General features: G+C 44.9%; 1 protein-coding gene across 1 annotated transcript in view; it reads left to right on the forward strand.

Moving 5' to 3' along the window:
- pik3r3b (phosphoinositide-3-kinase, regulatory subunit 3b (gamma)) overlaps positions 1–18817 on the forward strand; it is a 125797-nt gene that overhangs the window by 60097 nt on the left and 46883 nt on the right. Inside the window, exon 7 of the mRNA XM_036517456.1 lies at positions 524–609. Coding sequence (XP_036373349.1) covers positions 524–609 — 86 coding nt within the window. The remainder of the gene's footprint in view (positions 1–523; positions 610–18817) is intronic.

Raw genomic sequence — 18817 nt, forward strand, 5'->3', positions numbered from 1 at the left:
CTGCCAGCCAGTTTCACTTCTTCTGTTCAACAGATACTTGTTTGCGCTCCAGCAGTAGAACTTATCTTAATCTGTACTTATCTTGTCAGTTGCTAACAGAAAATGCAGTGAAATTGAAGGTAATTGTGTGGACATGCTTTGGCAGGGGCTAGCATTTCCAAACCATGTGATCCACAGGATGATCTGGAACTTTCTGAGAAAGATGTAACATTACACTCAGTCACCTGGAACACTGAATTCACATTCAGTAACCTGGAATTCAATACTTCTATACTACGTTATTGTATTTTTCCAATTAAAATGGTTAAATAGAAGTTACTGTACAAACATAGGTGAAATAAGAAACATGTATTCATATCAACTGCCTAACACCAATACATCATACTTGTGGATCCTTGACAATCCCCACAGATTATATATAGATCCTTCTAGTTCTTGATGATGCTTGTGTGCATCTCACAGTTTTGTAAGAGTTTGGACCTTAGTGTAATGGACAGTCTTGTATCTTCTCATGTCTTGGCAGTGCGGATGTGAACCCTGAGCACCATGTCAAGATCATTGAGGCCCTGATCGTGGCAGGGGGCCTGGTGGAGATGCAGGCCGCACCAGGTAGGACTCCTGCATCCTTCTCTCAGGGTTTCAGCTTCTTACCACGGTTATGTTCACATTCTGTCTGGCGTTTTCAGTTTGCTGGATGAGGCTGCTGTTACAGCTGATGAATATTGTTAGAAAGTCCACTTATTAGAGGAAAAAAAATATGCTTTGAACTGTTGTTTTCTTCTTACAAGTTCAGTTGAGGTTTTAATTTCTTGCCATCTGTTCCACATCTCACACTATCATGTTTTTTTTTTGTTTTGTTTTTATTTTTGGGACTCCTATATAACATGTTGGCTGATTGCATTCTCTATGCTTTGAGATATCCCACACTAATTAAATCACTTTGGACTTGTAAATAGAAATTTCAGCTTTTTATAAAGTTGCAGTGTGTCGTGCGTTTCCAGTGACTGGTGGCTATTAGTAAAATGAGCAGCAGACAAGGTAATAGTGTATGTGTGTGTGAAGGCCCGCTGGGGTGTGGAGAGGTGAAGTCAACGCCACTAAATATAGAGCAGCTGTTCCCAGATGATGTGTCTCATCTCTCATCTCTGGTTCGGACCCTGTGGACAGGCCAGGAAAGTCCAGGTTGTTTTTTTCCCCTGTCTGTCTGCCTGCTGATCAGAATAGGCCTACAGACAGTCAGCCTGCCTTTTGTGGTGTAAGAAAACCAGGTTAACCCGAGGCTGCCGAAGAAAAGAGTGGGAAATCTTCCCTGCCAAGGACAGCCTTCATTTATAAGACTCCACAGGGCTTTGGCAGACATCTGAGATAATGAATTCTTGCTTTCCTGTAAGAGTTATTGGCAGCAAGGGTTTGTTATAGGTCTATTTTGTGGTTTAATGAATAGAATTGGAATGAAGCCCAAAGCCATGCTCTGTAGTTTGTTTAACTTAGATATTTCTCTCAGTGGGAAAATTACTGGCCGTCTTGCAAAATAATCTTTACTACCGCAAATTTGAGTGAAAAAAAAATAGTTCATGGAATTTTGCAGGCTCCTATAGCAAATTATATGCCAACGTGCTATAATACCAAAGGTGACGATTTTGTTTCGCTTTTTGCATTTGTAGTGATGGGAGCAATGTAGTGGTAAGACTTCAGACATTATGTACTGCGCAGTCAAAGCTTGGAAAAGAATGCTTTGTTTATATCCATCTTATTTAGCTGAACAGCTGATGCATCAGAATAAACAGGAGGTTGTCTAACATGAAGGCTATTTGAGCCTAGTTGGAAGAGGAGTCTATGAGACACTGGGTCTCTAACTTCTGTTGGGGGGGGGGGGGAGACTACCCGCCAAGGGTCGGCCAGCGCAGGACCAGTCGCTTTAATCAAATGTTATGACAGTGGTAATGAATGCTGGAGCCATATATTAACACAGCGACTGGCCAGGTCAAGACAACACCCCATAACTTAAGAGCAATCAATGGCCAGAGCATGCAGTGGATAGACAGATTTGTGGGGCTGCTTTTGTCCCTAAGAGGTCACAGAAAGGGGGGGGGGGGGGGGGGGGGGGGGGGGGGGGGGGGGGGGGGGAGGAGTATAGAGCTGGGAGCAGTGGCAGAGGGCCTTGGAGAGAGTGGAGCTCAAAGCTGACTCACGTGCATTTTCTGTGTGAGTTCAAGGAGTGCTGTCTCATTCCACTAATGATGTAACTATGCAGTGAATGTGTGCACGCAGTGGTTGAGGCGATGACAGAGTCTTATTTCATGCTTTCTTTATTCTGTGTGAAAAATTGGTTCAGCACTGGAACGCTTTACTATTTGAGGAGTGAAATGGAGTTATAATAAAAATTACTACCTGAAAAAGAGGATCTAAAAGAAGACATTACTATAGAGGCCAAGTTGCTGATCATGTAGGGGAATTTCTTCAAAGCATGCAAAAACAGCTTAATGCTTCTTACACTGTGCTTTCCATGTTTTGGGCAAAAACACTACTTTAGAGCTGAGGGAGACTAGTGCTTTTTTTATCCCCTGCTATGTCATATCTTCACCCCTAATTATTGGATGAACTCTAACCCCACAAGCTTCACGGGTCCTGCCTGGTCATGCATACATTTTCGGCTGTACTTTTTGTGGAACCCTTAGAAGCAGCCCAGGAAAATCCCCACATACTAGAATACCTGAAGTGTCTGTACATTAGATGAACCCTGGCTCAAGGGTGTCTGGTCTGAGCTGAAAACCTTTCACAAAGCTGTTCTGTCAACCATTAGTTTAACAAAATCTAATGTAATGTACAAAAAAAGTAACAAGCACCCATGTGGTCATGGGTGCCCCCCCTCCCTGAGACATTCAAACCTTGCCCACAGCCCAGCATATTTATCCCCATACCTCAGGCTGTTTAATCCACATTTAATGTGGACCAGTCTGGGAAAGTTTGCCGGTAAAAACATTGCGTTTAAAGGCAGATCTTCTGGGGTTGGGTTTTACTTCCTTCTTCTTGGATGACTGCTCCTGTCAGTGGCTGATGGATTCATTGTGGCTGCGAGCATTTGCCCTGAAAATAAAATATACAGAAAAAAACCAGAGGAGAAAGAAGGCTCTCCAACATTAGAGTCATCCCATGCATCTATGATGATATCACCTTTCTCTCCTGGCTCTGTTCGTAGACATCTTTATTGCTTTATGGTGTCTTTACGGTCAATGCTTTCCAGCTGAAGTGAGGAGCCCTCTGATAAGGTTCTCTCTTTGAACTCACCTCTCACCCCACCAATGACAAGAAAGTTTGTTCATTAATTAGTCTGCTTTGAAAATGAGGGAGGAAATAAAATGATTTGCCTGTGTGATTATGCGCATTTTCTGTTCTTCAGACGTTGCCATATTTCTATTTAAAGCAGTCTGCCCCTCTTCCTCAAGGTGAGTCAGCACTAGTCCCCTGTCACCGGCCTACTATGCCACACCTGCTACAGCTCCTGCTGTAGCTTGTGGCTCAACACGATAGATAGGGGGATGGTCACCAATTATGGCTCCATATGATTTCTCAGACACTCTGTGTTGTTCACGAAATGCATCATGAAGTGAAGCTGTGTTTGTGTTTATACAGACAATCGGATGCCGTGATGGTTTATAGTCTCTTGTTTTTGGGGGTTGAATTTTTTGTGTTGCCAGTGGTGTGGATATGAGTAGATACAGTCCGACCTGTCTGAGATCAGAGTGGCAGGGCTGGACGCAGTGTATAGGGTGAGGAAGAGTATATGCAGACCCTGGGCCTGCCTCTCAAGACTGATCTAGGGCCACCCCATGTCCCATCTGTTCCACAGCTCTTAGGATCTGCCATGGTTTGCTGTGGTTGTCTCAGCCACAGACAGCCATATGGTTTAATGTGCAATGTCACATTAAACCATGTCAACACACAATGTCAGCGTTATCTTTTTTCCTGGTTCTAGTGCAAAAATTCTGATGTCTTTGTTGCTTTTGGAAAACATAAACACGTTTATATCAGTACATACCCCAGATATTTCCAATGTGTTGTTAGGATGTTTTGCTAGCACAACACTCTAGAAGATTAAGATGGAGTTTGTTTTCCTGTGGCATGTCCCAAAAAATTAAAGATAAATTCATAAAAAGATAAACAAAACTAATTGCTTAGAAGCAGATTAGAGTGTGAGGGTCAGAGGGCAGCACTAGCAGGCCAGTGACGCTGGTATTATCTGGATCGGCTAAGGACATCCTGACGCACTGCGAAGTGGGTGCCATGTTACTGAGCCCCTCCAGTATATCTGTCAGTCTACTGCGTTTTTTTTCTATCCACTTGGAAAAAAGGCAGTATCTCTCCAAGACCCTAAATGCTCCTGTCAGAGTTTTGCACACCACCTGTCAAATAAACATAGACACAATCCAAGTTAAGACCATCTTTAATAATCCTGCCCAACGAGTTAATTACTTGTCCACCCATAGCAGCTATAGGGCCTTTCTATTTTTCATTCAGTCATATTGTGGTGAGTTAAAGTTGGACGTATAATAGGCCGTTGGCCAACATGACCTCCTGCCTCAGCTAGCCTCAGCGGGGGTCATGAATGGGGCCCCAGCTGGAGCCGGAGTCCACAGGCTGAGCTACAGATAAGAGCTGAGAGAGACAGACTGCTGGAGACATGGTCCAGGCGTACAGAGCGGGGTGTTTGTGGGAGCTCTGGCTATTCACGTCGTTGTCATCACTCAGCACTCCGCTCCGCTGCTCAGACAGGCCCTCGGGGGAAGGGGCTCTCGTCTCCCAAAATGACCCGCTGCGCTGTATAGCCTGCTGCCGTCGTGTGAGGTAGCTAGGTGTCGCAGTACGGGGGTTTTGACATGGTGAGAGGTACGGTGCTGCGCTTGCAGTTCGTTGATGAAGTGTGGGAGCGGGGTAGGAGTCTGGGGGTGGCAGGTGTGGGGGTGGGCCGGATAGACCAGTGGGGGGGGTCATACAGATGCGTGTAGGAATAGAGGGCAGAGGGCCGTGGGGGTTGTGGGGTTGCGTTGATGTTGATGGTGGAGGGTTGGGGCACATTTTCCACAACCTGCTAAAAGTAGCAGTTGTATCATGTCCAGATCTAAGTCGTCGTAATAATTGGCACTTAATTTGCAAAACATTCCTCCTTCCAAGAAAGTGCTCAGAGATCTCAAAACATGGAGTTTTTAAATGGTTTGCCTTGCCATCGGTATTTTCTATCATGTATTCTCAGACATTCCAGACTGGTAGAGATATATTAGTGTGTGTTCACTTAGCAAATAAACCTCATACATCACTCCTTTTATGTAAAGAGTCCTTAAAGTAGTTATCAGTAATGTAATCCAATTGAATTTACATTTTTAAAATTCCATCTGGGAGATAAAATTCCATGTTGATTTCTGTGATTTATTCAATAAGAGCAGAATGTAATCCCCAGCTAACAGTTGAAGGGTTCATGAGATTTACTTACTGCTTTTATGTTTTTAGAATGCCCATCCAGATTGTGTTTGCAAGGAGGAGGCATACCGTTCGGCTTTTACCATGCAGTTCGTTTGGCATTCAACCCACCTTTGAGGTTCCAGACAAAGAAATAGATGCAGACACCCTTACATAATGCAAACATTGTGTGGGCCAGGGAGAGGGCGTGGCTGCATGCTTCATCTCCCAGAGAACGCTGGCCCGGCCTGTGTTTATGCTGTAGCGGCTCCAGACACTGTGGACATCTCCGAGCACCACTGTGCACCACACGGTGGGAAATTTAACAAGATCGGTCAACGCAGTCGTAAACAGATGTTAATCTTTTTAATCAGTTATAAAAGGGGAGCCCGTCTTCCTTCACCAAATTGCAAATTAATCCCTAATTAATGTGACGTCCATAATCTTAAGTAGTTTAGAGGGGTCAGTGAATCTGTTAAGACTATCCGAGGTGGACTTGGCAAGCTAAGTTAACATGTGGATGCCAGAGTGTGGGGTTTGAGGGTAGAACTCTTGTGCGCTCAGGTGGTGAAATATATTGCCCGTCTGCTGGAAGATTACGTGTGGATTAGAATAAGGAAAGTATCTCATTTTAGACATTTTAGACTAGAGAATACCCTGTTCATGTGGGCTTTAAATATTAAACAAACAAAAATTATCTACACTGTAAGAATCTCTTGGAACTGTTCAGTGTCTGCACCCTTTCAAATACCGCAAATAATAGCAATTTTGACACCGACAAAAAAATTGATTTAATTTAATTTGACATTTTAATAGACTTTTCACCAGTTTAAATTAAAACCTGACATAAAGTAACCCATGTATCTGCTTGGAGGGAAGAAGGCACCATTTTTGTTCCAATGGGTATTTCCAGAGCACACTTCTGTGGAGTGGATCTCCTTGTGTTCTGCCCCTTGGTGGAACTTGGCTGTGGCCCACCACTGCCTAATCTTAGACAAATATTTGAATCAAACGGTTGGTCTGGAGCAGATGGGAACTAGTCCAGGCAGCTCTCATTACACTACTGCTGCTGATAAGCAGGAAATTAAGAGGGAGTGAGTGGCCGTCACACAAAGAGAAGCCATTATATAATCCCGGATCAGCTTTAATGGTTGAGTGAAGCAGTGGTTTTAGAAAAGAGCTCCGAACTATGGAGGCTACAGGACAAATCTAGATTGTACAAATTAGAACAGCCTGTTGAAATACAATGCACGTGCACACACATGCATGTATACAGTGCTTGCACACTGACACACACACACACACACACACACGCACACACTGACTGACAATAACCGTTTCTGCTGGTGCCACGACACTGTACCAATTTTATGGACAAAGGCCATGCCCTAAAGCAACAAGAAACACAGTTTTCAGAATACTGAAGCAGTACTTTGTGTGCATTATAATATTGTGCATGGTTTTTGTCAGTGAATTTCTTTGGCTTTTGTTTGTCATTCTGTAGCCCATTGCAATGCTTTGAGTAGCATTGTAATATGGTATTATAGCCCTTATTACTGCCTACATTTTACAATGGTGTATTCTTATGGGATTAAGTAAGATACTGTAAGTGCACAGGTTAAACAGTAATTTTAGGTGTTTTGGGAAAACTGCTGCGTTGGATCCAGGGAAACCAACAAGCATTGTTTTACTCTGAAACCATTTAGGCTGCCCTAGATTTTTGATAAAGTAAATTAATGTAGGCTGACCAGTCTAAACTGCGATTGAGAGCTCCCTGCCTTAATTTAAAAATGTGATCTTTTCTGCGTTTAACAAAAGCACTGTTGGCTACCATACTAGTTGTATGATCTTAGTGCATGAAGCTCATTCAAATCAGACCCTGTAGTTCGAACTGTCCCCAGTACAAACTGCCTTAACAAGGCCTTCCATTTATTGTTCACAAAGAGCATTGTTGTAAAATCAGTGTCAAGTTTGGGCAGTTATTGGTACCGTAATTCAGTTTGGAAAGAAAAAAAAAATAATTGGTGCATTATGCCTCTTGATGTGGAATTCATCGAATTAAAGTTGTGGTGAGTTGTGCTTTCATCCATTGGCACGGCTGGGTGATCTGTCTCTGTGTGTTCTCCACACGTTTCACCTTGGGGAGTACTCAGGGGCGTCAGGGCAGAGCTTACTGCGGGCATCCAAAGGACCTGCTCCACGGAGGAAGAAGCAGGACACCATGCACCCTGCCCAAATGCCCCCATATCCCCCCTCCTTTCTGATGAAGCAATGAGGTGCATGAACAAGACTCTTCTTTCCTCTCGCTCTGTTTCACACACACCCCCCTCCCTCCAATCTCTCTCTCTCTCTCTCTCTCTCTCGCACTCTCTCTCTCTCCCTTCCCCTCTCCCTTGAAGAGTGCAGTTCAAACAGACTTGAAAAGGTTCCCGGCGTGGGGAGAGGGCTTTGAAGGTCCAGAAGGGCTGATCTTCAGTAATCCTTGCTATATTTAATAGACCTGTCTGAGGGCCGTTTTTGACTGAACAGAGAGGGGAAAAAGACTGTTCTGACTGTCGGAGAGTAAAATGTACAGTATTTTATTGGTTTTGCTCTATTGTCAGTGACTGTAGCGTTGCAACAGTCAACTGTGGATTGTGAACACAATAGCTTTAGCACCGGCCGTTAATGCAATAGCCCCATCCTTTGTGCAGGAGCTGTTTTTATTATTAATAAATTTAATTTATTCACAACAACACTTATCATGAGTTGGTGCCTTGTTAATTATTAATGATTCACCAACGCATTCTAGTAGCTTTGAAAAATAGGACTCAGAGGATGTGTCCTATTGATTTAATGTACAAGTATGTTGTTAGGCATATGCCAGTTGCACACTGTGGTGTAGCCAGGTGAATGCATTGTATGTATTTTGTATTGTATAGACATTTTTAAAAATATATGAAGATGACACATCTTTCAAAAATGGCTGTTCTCAGATTTTTTTTACGACAGCACAAGCCTTTTGTGTTCTGGTCTGTGTAGGGCATTCACGGAAGAGTAAACAAACTTCCAGCAAGTGGTCGAAAAAGACCAAACATCTCATTTTTGCATATTTCCAGTGTTCCTTTCTATCGCCCCTCTCTGTCTTTATTCTGGAACGCTGAAAAAGGTTAAGGGTAAAACACACTTTTCCTCCACCACCCAGGATGGCAGGATTAGGGGGTCAGACTCTGGCACACTGAATTTCAGCCATCTTAAGGTGCCCAACAAGAAGATTTGAGTAGCAGTGATACAACCTACCAGTGAGAGTGTGATAAAGACCCCAGAATCTGATAAAGTCTGTGTTCGTACCAACCCCCCCCCCCCCCCCCCCCCCCCCGCCGGGATTCCATATTAACATATTAGCTTTCCATAACAGCTACGGTAAAACATCAAGAACTTAGAGGCTCCCCCGCAAACCCCACAGGGCATGGGGTGAAGAGACAGTCTGAGGTGATTAATCAGGCAAATCGAAGTCCCACGGAACCCAGAATGTCACGTTCGGCAAACATGCTGGCACCCACCCGGTGAGGAAATCACTTCGAAGTTAAGAGTTTACCTCTGCGATAAGAAAGAAATTATTTCCCGCTGTTGGAATATAGTAGTTGGGGGAAGAAATGTGGGCTGTAGGGATGCAGCTTGGTTCTGTGAAAGCGCCCGGTGTGTAAGGGAGAAGAAACTCCATTATTCGAGCAAGCTTTTTTGTCATTAGAAAAGCTTTTTTTCGCAGCTTCTGTTTGAGGGTTACATCTGCGGGCTCAGGACGTTGTCTGCGCTCAGGTGGTCTGCTTGCGCCAGTCAGACAAAGAGCTGACAGCAGCTCCAGCTATTGAGCTGCGCTGGAGGGAGCTGCTCTGCCTCGCCAGCAGTCCTCTGGCACCTGGGTCCACCCAGCCCTTTCTGTGCCACAGCACGTCCTCTGTGAGAACCTGCACCACGATCCTAATGCTGCCCAGGGGCCTTACAGTCACCCTATGGAACCACCATGCAGTCTGAAACCATTATTGTGTTTGCACCTTCAGCATTTTGTGGGAAAGGAGTAGTGTTTGAGGGTAGGGAAGGCTCTGATGGAAATGTGTAAAAGCCATTGGGATGAATGGGAAGGATCTTTAGGCTGAAGGGAAGGCCTTTCCTGCTTGAGTCTTGTCACAGCGGCGACTAGGGGCAGCTGGCAGGAACATCATCTCATGCTCACCTGATTCTTCCAGCAGGGGGGTGGGGTGGGTGGGTCATTAATCCAGGAGGAGCTGAGAGCTCTGTCACACTCTCAGGGAAGGGTGATGTGGCTCTCTGAATGTGTCACCCAAATCCCAGCAACGTCTCATGTCTCCTCTCAGTGGGAGGGAGAAGATTAGAGGGATAGCGCATGGGCACGGTCACCAGCAGCCTCCCTTTTCGAGAGCCTTGTCTCATCTCAGGTGTTCATCTCATGCCTACCCTTCTCATCTGAATTCTGTCATGCTGAGGTGTACTGATACTGTGAGGAACGTGCATTAGTTGCCATGGGGTCTATGTGCTGATTAGACCACAGGAAAAGCATTGGGAGAGGGGGAAATCCTCATGTATACTGAACAGACACGTTTTGAACAAAGTCTGTGCATGATACATGCAGATCCCAAGGCCTACATGTGAATGCCAATGCAGTTCTCTGCTTTTCCCTGGAAGCCTGATTTAATATTACACACCCACAGGGTCTGAGCTCACCACAGTGCATGTAGCTATTTATTGCACGCGTGAGCTTCTCCAACTTTGAGTTATTACCTCAGTTGGGCGCAGAGCGTGCGGAGTCCTCTCCCAGTGGAAACGGTGAGGAAGCGGGGGAAATTTTTTTGGGGGGAGGGCTGCCATTAGCAGCGGCATGGAAGTGAAAGGTCATCTCTGGCAGACGGCAGAGCACTGCACTGGCGAGCCGTCAGAAAACATCCGCTCTGACATTACCTCTGAAGTCACCGGCAGGCCCACAAGGCGGGGACACAGACCCGGCACGGAGACGCACGGGGGGCCACGGTGCGCCTCTGCGGAGGACAGACACCAGACACAACCAGACAAAACCTAAAGCGCTCGGTCGGAACAGGCAGGGCCTGGCATCGCTCGCAGCTCGATGCTTAATACATGTTGATTTACAGACCCTGGCACACAGGGATGGGTTTTATATGTCTGTCAAGTTCTGGCGGCACAATCCATCAGGGAATCTTGGCCACTGGGTTACGATCTGTCTCAACTGCATGGAAGGTAATAGTGTTATATCATGGGCTTTATCTGGCATAGAGGTCAAGGTCAAGGTCAAGTCATGTGAAGAAAAGAAATCAGACACTGTAAAGAGGAGAATCTGTAAAAATAGGACTAATAGGACTAATAGGACTTCTTCTCACATTTCTAATAAACTCTCCCTCACCGCTCCTGTCAAACTGTGTCTCTTTACTGGCAGCCGGAGCCCTATAATCACTGCACGACAGGGTACCTCTCTTTGATGCAGCAGCCCTCATGTAATGACATCTCATCCATGCCTGCAGCACCACCACTGGGAGCCACATTTCACTGCCTCTTATTCTCCTCTGGAGACTGCATGCCCCCACCCACACACACACACACACACACACACACACACACACACACACATTTCATACTTGCGTTCAGTTGGAATCCAGGTGTGATGAGTTTTTCGCTCCCCACAGAGCGAGTCTTGCGCGGGTCAGGTCCGCTGGGGAGCGGCTGCACTAGCCCGCTGCCAGAGATGGGCAGCTCCGGGAGCTCTTGCGGAGGAGAAGGAGTGAGGTCAGCTGTGGGAAAGCCAGCAGAACTCTTCAGAGCCTGGGCCCTCGCAAGGGAACAGCGAGCGCGTTCACTTCCAAGCCGCTGTCCATCTCCAGGGCCTGCGGTTTGGAGGCATCCCTCTCAATGTTCTTCTGTGTCATCCCCCCTCCATCCCCAAGCTCTCCACTGCCAAACACACCCTCTTGAACACTTGAAAAATGTGATCTAGGCCATTTGGTGCACACAGCCACTGGTCTGAGAAACACATACGCAAACTCTTACATTCTGCAGTGGTTTTAGTCTGATTGTCATGATGGCATCTCTGTTGCCACGCCACGCATGATGGCATGGACGGTACATAGACAGTGAGGGTGGTGGATCACAGCCGAACGTGTGCATGTGTGCACGTGTGCATGTGCATGCATGCATGTGTGTGTGTGCTCATGCGTGTGCGTGTACCGCATGTGCACAGAGGCATGTGCCCGTGGCTGCCTGAAGTTACCCTTGCAGGGATTAGGCTGGATGATGGGAACAGAGGGCCGTGTGCCGCGCTGAGGCTCCAGAAGGGGGGCCAGACAAAGCGAAGTCTCTGAGATTTAGCTGATCTTACGCAGTGCACTCTAGGGCGTGTCAGCTCGCCTTTCAGTGATGCTTTGGTTTGCCCGGGAGGGCAGACAAAGAAAAGAGGGCACCGCAGGGACCCTCACTGTATGCGTGCTGGCACATAATCGCCGGCTCTCCTCTGTTTTTATTGAATGTTTATAATGAGGGATTAGGAAGGATGTAGTGTTCTTGCAGTACATTATTGCTGGGCAATTGCATAAGTCCTTAGCCCCTGCATTTTATTGCACCTCTGGAAAGGTACATGTGAAACCAGCTGTGTTTGTGGGAAAGGTCCCCTACTGCACCGCACATCTGACTTTCACATGGCCCCTGACACAAGCAGGGATGCTGTTTTGTGTTTTAGGGAGATACTCTCCTGTTTCAGTGTTTTTAGAATTTGCTAACTGTGGTCTACCTGTGATAGGGATTTACAGACAGTACTTGTGTTCGTTCCCCATGCGGGATGCTTAGATGCAACAACAAATGCGTTTTACAAAACAAAACCAAAACAAAAACAAATTACTGCAGTATGTCTTTGTACAAGTGGAGCACGTTTTCATTAATAGGAACTTATTTCATATATTAAAGCTGATGTATCTTTCATTAAGTTTTAAAAGAGTGATGGTAACTTCCCAAAAATATCTGAAATTTGATTGATGTACTGAAATAATATATTTATATATTTAATATATATCAAGGTAATATCGAAACAGATGTTCACCTCAGCACATTTTGAATTAATACATAGTTCAGTTATTTAATGCCTTTGTTAAAATTTTGCGAACAGTTTTACAGACACAGTAAACCCACCCAACATGCAGTAGATTGGCCCTGTTGTCTGGGCATCAGATTGTTAGGAAGTGTATATTTGAGCAACATGAAGAGCCGAAATGTGTCATACTTGACACCTCTACCTCTACACTTCTTAAGGGTTCGTTACTGTATATCACAAGCCACTTACAGTATATGAGTATACGGCTCATATGAGTCGGCTCATATATTTCACTTGAAATTGGATGATATTCATAACCTGTAGTGCCCACCACTGTTATGAATAATAAATGGCTCTCCAGATAGAATCAGGCAGCAGATCCATTCCTTCATTTTTGCAAGTTCCAGTCAGAGGATTCTGAAATACTTTCAGATGATTCGTATTGGAACATTTTCATGAGATTTTTTTTTACGCTCTTAGTACCCAGTATTATATTCTTACATAAATTGTATTATTCAGAGCATTTGAATGAATTTCAAAGTATGTTAAAACACAGTGTTGAGCCCCCTGGGAGAGGAGTGTTTTACACTGAAAGTTTGGTGTCCTATTTTTCATATCGTAACAATGGCATGAATTGTGAGTTATTTCTCAGGCTTTGATATTCTGAGTCATTGTTTAGTGTGCTGTGGATTTGTATGCCTCTCTACTGCGTGACATACTTTGCTTAAAATATCAGACAGCAGAAACTGCTGCCTTGCAGTCACAGACAAAGTCTTTTTCTAGGCAACTGTCCACTGAATGCCTCATTTATATTAAGTGAATCCACATCAACTGCATTATACAGTAAAGGCTGACCCCTGAAATGGATCTAACAGAGGGGCAAAACCGTTTAATAGAATTAGATAGTCACTGTACGGCTGTGATGTACAATCTAATTCTTGACTTTATTCCTAATCTGATTGTGTTTCTAGGACATTTCAGAATATCAACTAAAGGGATTCCCTGCCACAGAGTTTTATTACATTACTTGAGAAAAACCTGGGCCCTGCCCCATGAGACCCACACATACCCATTCCCTCACGCACACACACACACACACACACACACACACACACACACACACACACACACACACACACTACCTAATTTAGCAGTTAAATATATTTCATTTCAGTCTAATGAGCTATCAGTGTGAGTAATGGGTATGATATACTTTTCTTTCCCTACTCCTCTAGTCAATGTTCTCTGTCTGTATTGACTGACTTTGAAGATTCCTTAAGTCCTACGTGCTGTAAAACAGTACCAGTACTGCTCAGCAGAGGTAGATCCACAGACAAAGCCTTTGAGAAAAAGTCTATATAAAAGCTATACATCTCATCTATGAGTATTTCTAATAATATTAGTTTTAGCTTTTTTGATTAATCTATTTCAGTCCCTCTCCTTAGATGGACCACCCTCTGCTTTATAATAACTACCATATATTTCATACTGTTTTATTGTTTTTGATATGATGTCCTAGTTGTGAACCATAACATTATTTATCTACAGGGGCCAAATACATAATCAGGTCACTTACCTAATGTCTCTACACCTGGATATGTACTGAAACAGTTCTTGGTAATCAGTCCCACAACCCTTTGGATACCATGCACAATGATAATCTGTATGAAAGACACGCTGATTCAACGTGAATATTCGAAGCGTTTTCAGCGTGTTTGTTTTTTGTGTACGGTGGTGATGCAGACAGGAGGGGAACGATGGCTGACCCCTGACCCCTGCGCCTGCAGTGAAGTGGGACACGGCCCGGCTGCGTGGGCCACCGGGGGGGGGGGGGGGGGGGGGGGGGGGGGGGGGGAAGAGAGGCGGAAGAGTGCTGTTGTCATGGAACACACAATGAGAGCTCATTTGCAGCTTAACGAAAGAGCACAAAGCGTGTTTCGTAACGGCGCGGCCGTCCACTGGATCTGCACCAAGCACCTTGTGACGTGAGAGCCGTAAACTGCTTTATTAAAGCCCTGCAGTCTTCGGGCTTCTATTTAATACAATTAAAGATGCCCCGTTCCCTTTAATCACGACAGGAGCCTAAACTTTCCTCTCGAGCACCGCTGAAGGTATGTTATTTCCCTTCCGTCAGAAGTTGGGAAAAATGACTGCTTCAGTCTGAAGGGAGGCATGTATTGTGGGGCCGGAAACACATGAGACCCAAGCACAGTTAAGTCAGTTAAGAAGCACAGTTAAGACGGTTAGAAAGCACAGTTAAGGCGGTTGAGGTGAACAGGAAAGAAGCACAGTTATTAAGGTCCTTCCACACTTTTAACCCCGTTGAGTGAGTGTAAAATCTAATGGCATACTTACTGTAATCTGAAATACCCATTTTTGTTTTTATTTCAAGTGAGGTACAAAAATGACAACAAGTAAGTGTTTGTTTTGTAATTTTAAAAATAATTAATATTACTATAGTGTGGCCAACATATATTGTATAGCTCTTTTTTGTTCTGCAAGCACTAGTCTTCACTGTCTCCTTGGTTACTAAAGAGTATGTTTAACACTACCTAAAAATGTATGAAATGCATGCAGTACTGTATGTCTGTTTAATGAAACATTCAATATTTTTTTTTACTTGCATGTATTTTATAGTAAATGCTATTATTATCTTGTCTGTCATTACCAATATGTAGCACAGTATGTCATTTTTATGTAATCAAGTGGTTTGAATTAAGATTTTACAATGGAACAGAATGGAAATTTGTCTCTCAAGAAAAACAACATTATAGAATGACTGGTGTTTTTTGGATTCATTTCTCCAAAAAATGCTCCGAAAAACAGTAAATGAATTTCATGTCTATACCAACATCACCACAAATGAGATATTATTTTCTTTAATATACTATTACAACATGGCTTTTAAAATCTGAAAGTAATAGTGTCCTGTTGTGCCTCCTTGGAACATAAGTTAATTGGACACATACACTCAAGTCCTATGGAAAATGATCCTCTCAGGTTTTGGCAGGGTTAGGACAGCAAAGTGATGTTTTACTTGAATGCCCTTTTAAGGAAAGATCAAGCACTTCTTAATATAAATAAAGAACTGCAGAATTATATTTTAATCAAGGACTACTACAAATAACTGTAATTTCTGATTATTAATCTGTAATCATAGAGAGATGACCTGAATTTCCCAAAGGAGATGAATAAAGTGTCTATTTATCTATCTATTTATGACCTGGGGGAGCCACCATGTCTTGATCAGAGTGTTGAAGCTCCTGACCCCGCCCCCAGTCCCACCCACATTCCCAGCCCACACACCAGCTGTGTCAGCCTATCAGCAGGCTTATCAGTGTCTGTGTGGGAGGCCTCTTGTCTGTTAGAGGCGGAGTCTCTTTTCTCTGTGTCAGCGGCATGTCTTCAAGGTCCCTCAATCAGTGACACTTTAAAAAAGAGCATAGCTTTATAATGTTAAATTACACCAAAGTCTGTTTGTTTTTGTGTGTGTGCATGTGTGTGTGTGTGTGTGTTGCTCTGTACTGTTTAATTTCTGTTGTTAAACCCTTCCTATATTTCACCCTCAAGGACCTCAAAGAGCACTCCTACACAGTGTTTGCCTGTGAGACAAGTCTGTACAACAGCACTCCCTGAGTGATGGAGGCAGACACATCACCTACTGTAAGGATGCACTGTAGATATTGGCATATGCTCCAGGGACAAGCAGTTCTGCAGCAATTTTGGCACTCATGGTCCTCATAAAGTGTTATGAAAATGTGGTTTACCACAGTATTAACACAAAGCTAAGATGTAGAAATATGTTGTCATTTCTGTGTAGTAAAAAGTGAAGACATTCCTTCATTATACTGCTCTTTACAATTGGCTTGAAAGCTGTAGCCTGATGCATTTTATTGCAAAATTAAATCATAATGGGATTGCCAAAGCGCCCTCAGGCCATGAATCTGTTTCTTAATAACCATTTGAATTCTTGCAAATAATTACTAATGTACTGCTACCATGGTAACAGGAATCAAATTATAAGATGACGTCTTTGGAGCTATCTCCTGATGCGGGATAGAGGCTTGCTACTTGGAACCCTCTGGCGCTCTGAGGTCTGCTTTAATAATGTTAAAGATGAAAGAGAAAGGTCTATTCTTAGAGCCTTTTTAATATGCGGGGGAAAAAAACTCAGCTTGTTGGTATAATGGGAGCTGGACCCCTGATTGTATAATAGTGCAAAACGAATGTGATTGTCTCAGGCCACAAAGTTGGCACACGGTCCTCTCTGACAAGGCCGCTACCTGACCAAATATTCACCGTGTTCTCACTATCCTGTCATTCCATTCTAATAGCAGAAATGTGGGACAATTTCCAAAGTCCCTCAAGAGTATACCTGGGTACAAACTGTATGCTGATGGCTGTCATGAATCATTTTGTCCCCAAATGTATACCCACAAGGATTTTAATAAAATTAAGGAAACATCAGCCATTTGAGCTGTTAGCCATTAACTTCATAACAATATTCTGGTCAATGAATGTGTGATGCCTGAACTATCCCTGTTTGTTCAAACAAAGTAATTATTCTTCCCACAGTTCTGTAATCAATTGATGACCTTCTTGGATTTTTTTATTGAATTCTACTGCAACAGATCGAGTCACATTCTCTTCTGTACATATAAAACAGCCTCAATTTCTTTTCTTGTCTTAATCTTACAGCCATCTGGGTAGACAATACATTTTTAATTAATCACTGAGAAGCTCTATGGGGCTGCACTTTTGGCCATTACCATGTATATTAACACACATCAGATTGCAATACCGGCATTGTAGCTAATGCACATGAAACAATGTGCAGCTGTTGGTACTTCAGTGTTTGTAATGACTGTAAATGATACTGTGCTTCTACAGTATCCATATGAGACGAGTGCAAAGTACAGGGGTTCCCACACAGGCTCCTAAGAGTCTTCCTGCTGTGTCTGCCTGAACTTGCATTGACTCAGATTCAGGTGTGAGGTTCACGGGAAATTGTGGGGGGGTGGCTGGGGGGGTCTGTTTGAAGATTTCCCCCCCGCCACCCCCTGCTGCTAGGACTCCCTTACAGTGCACTCCCCGCAGGGCCCTTACCTTTGCTGGGGCTAATTACCCTGACAGCCAGAGGCTGCCGTAATGGGGGGATCCCTGTGAAGGCGGGCGGGCCGCTCTGACAGTACGGGCCCCCTGGCTGGTGTGTCGCCAGCGGCGGGGAGGGGGGAGGGACATTAGCGCAACAGGGGATGGGAGGGCTCTCCCCTTTCAACGCCACGGGCTACCTGGAGGGACCATCAATAACAGAGCGATCTGGCCGCACCCCTTTTGTAGCCAGATGATAGGCGCACCGCTGCGCGAGTAACGGAGCGTTCGCGGGACGGGAGAACAGATAACAAACACAGAGGAGAGACTGACTTCTGACAAAGAGGTTCATGCCATGCGGACCGCAGAGGCCTCCGCTCGGCTGATGATGGCGGGATCGGCGGCACAGGCACCGTGCGAGCCCCGCGATGAAAGATCTGTCTCCCAGAATGAGGTGGACCTCGGGGAGCAGCGAACCACCGGGCCGTGCTCCAGCAACCGCCTTTACCCACACGGTCGCCACCCTCTCTAAGCTGGCTTTGGCAGGATGCCCCTTATTTGCTTTATTGATAGAGAGCGTCCCTCGCTCTGGGTTTCGCCTGCCTAATGACGCCGTCGGAAAAGAATGCCTTCCCAACGAGCCCTGCTGCCTCCTGCACGCACAAACTGAATTCTGTGACATTTGTACACAGCGGCGCGGTACCGATACAGCGGAATAATGAGGGGAACATGACGTGCGACCCTGGTAATAACAGCGCCCGTTTGTTTGTTATTTGTTTCGGCGCTGGCTCATGAGCGTGTTTAAGCGGCACGCATGATGCCGCTGCCCAGAGAGCGGAACTTGCTTCCCCCCACCAGCTGAAGGAGTTCCGCGGACAGTAGCAGCCTCGAGCCTCCGCCGTCTCCAAAAAGTCAGAGCACATCCCCAAACTCGCTCCAGATGCCCCTGTTTTCACAGTGTCTGCTGACAAATTCATAGATTAGGGGAATTTTCCTCATGGAAACCGCACTGTTTTCGTTCCAGAGGTCTCGGCTGGGTGAGGCCTGGTTAGGAAAACCTCAGACCATCCTGTGTCTGTTCCGCTGTCCACTCCCTATCGGCAGTTTCCCCACAACTAACTGACAGAGCTGGCAACCAAATACACTGGAAATGTCCCTCTGAAATGCAGTTTAAGTTTGTTGTAG

Source organism: Megalops cyprinoides, chromosome 2 (genome assembly GCF_013368585.1).
Source record: "Megalops cyprinoides isolate fMegCyp1 chromosome 2, fMegCyp1.pri, whole genome shotgun sequence".
NCBI lineage: Eukaryota > Metazoa > Chordata > Actinopteri > Elopiformes > Megalopidae > Megalops > Megalops cyprinoides.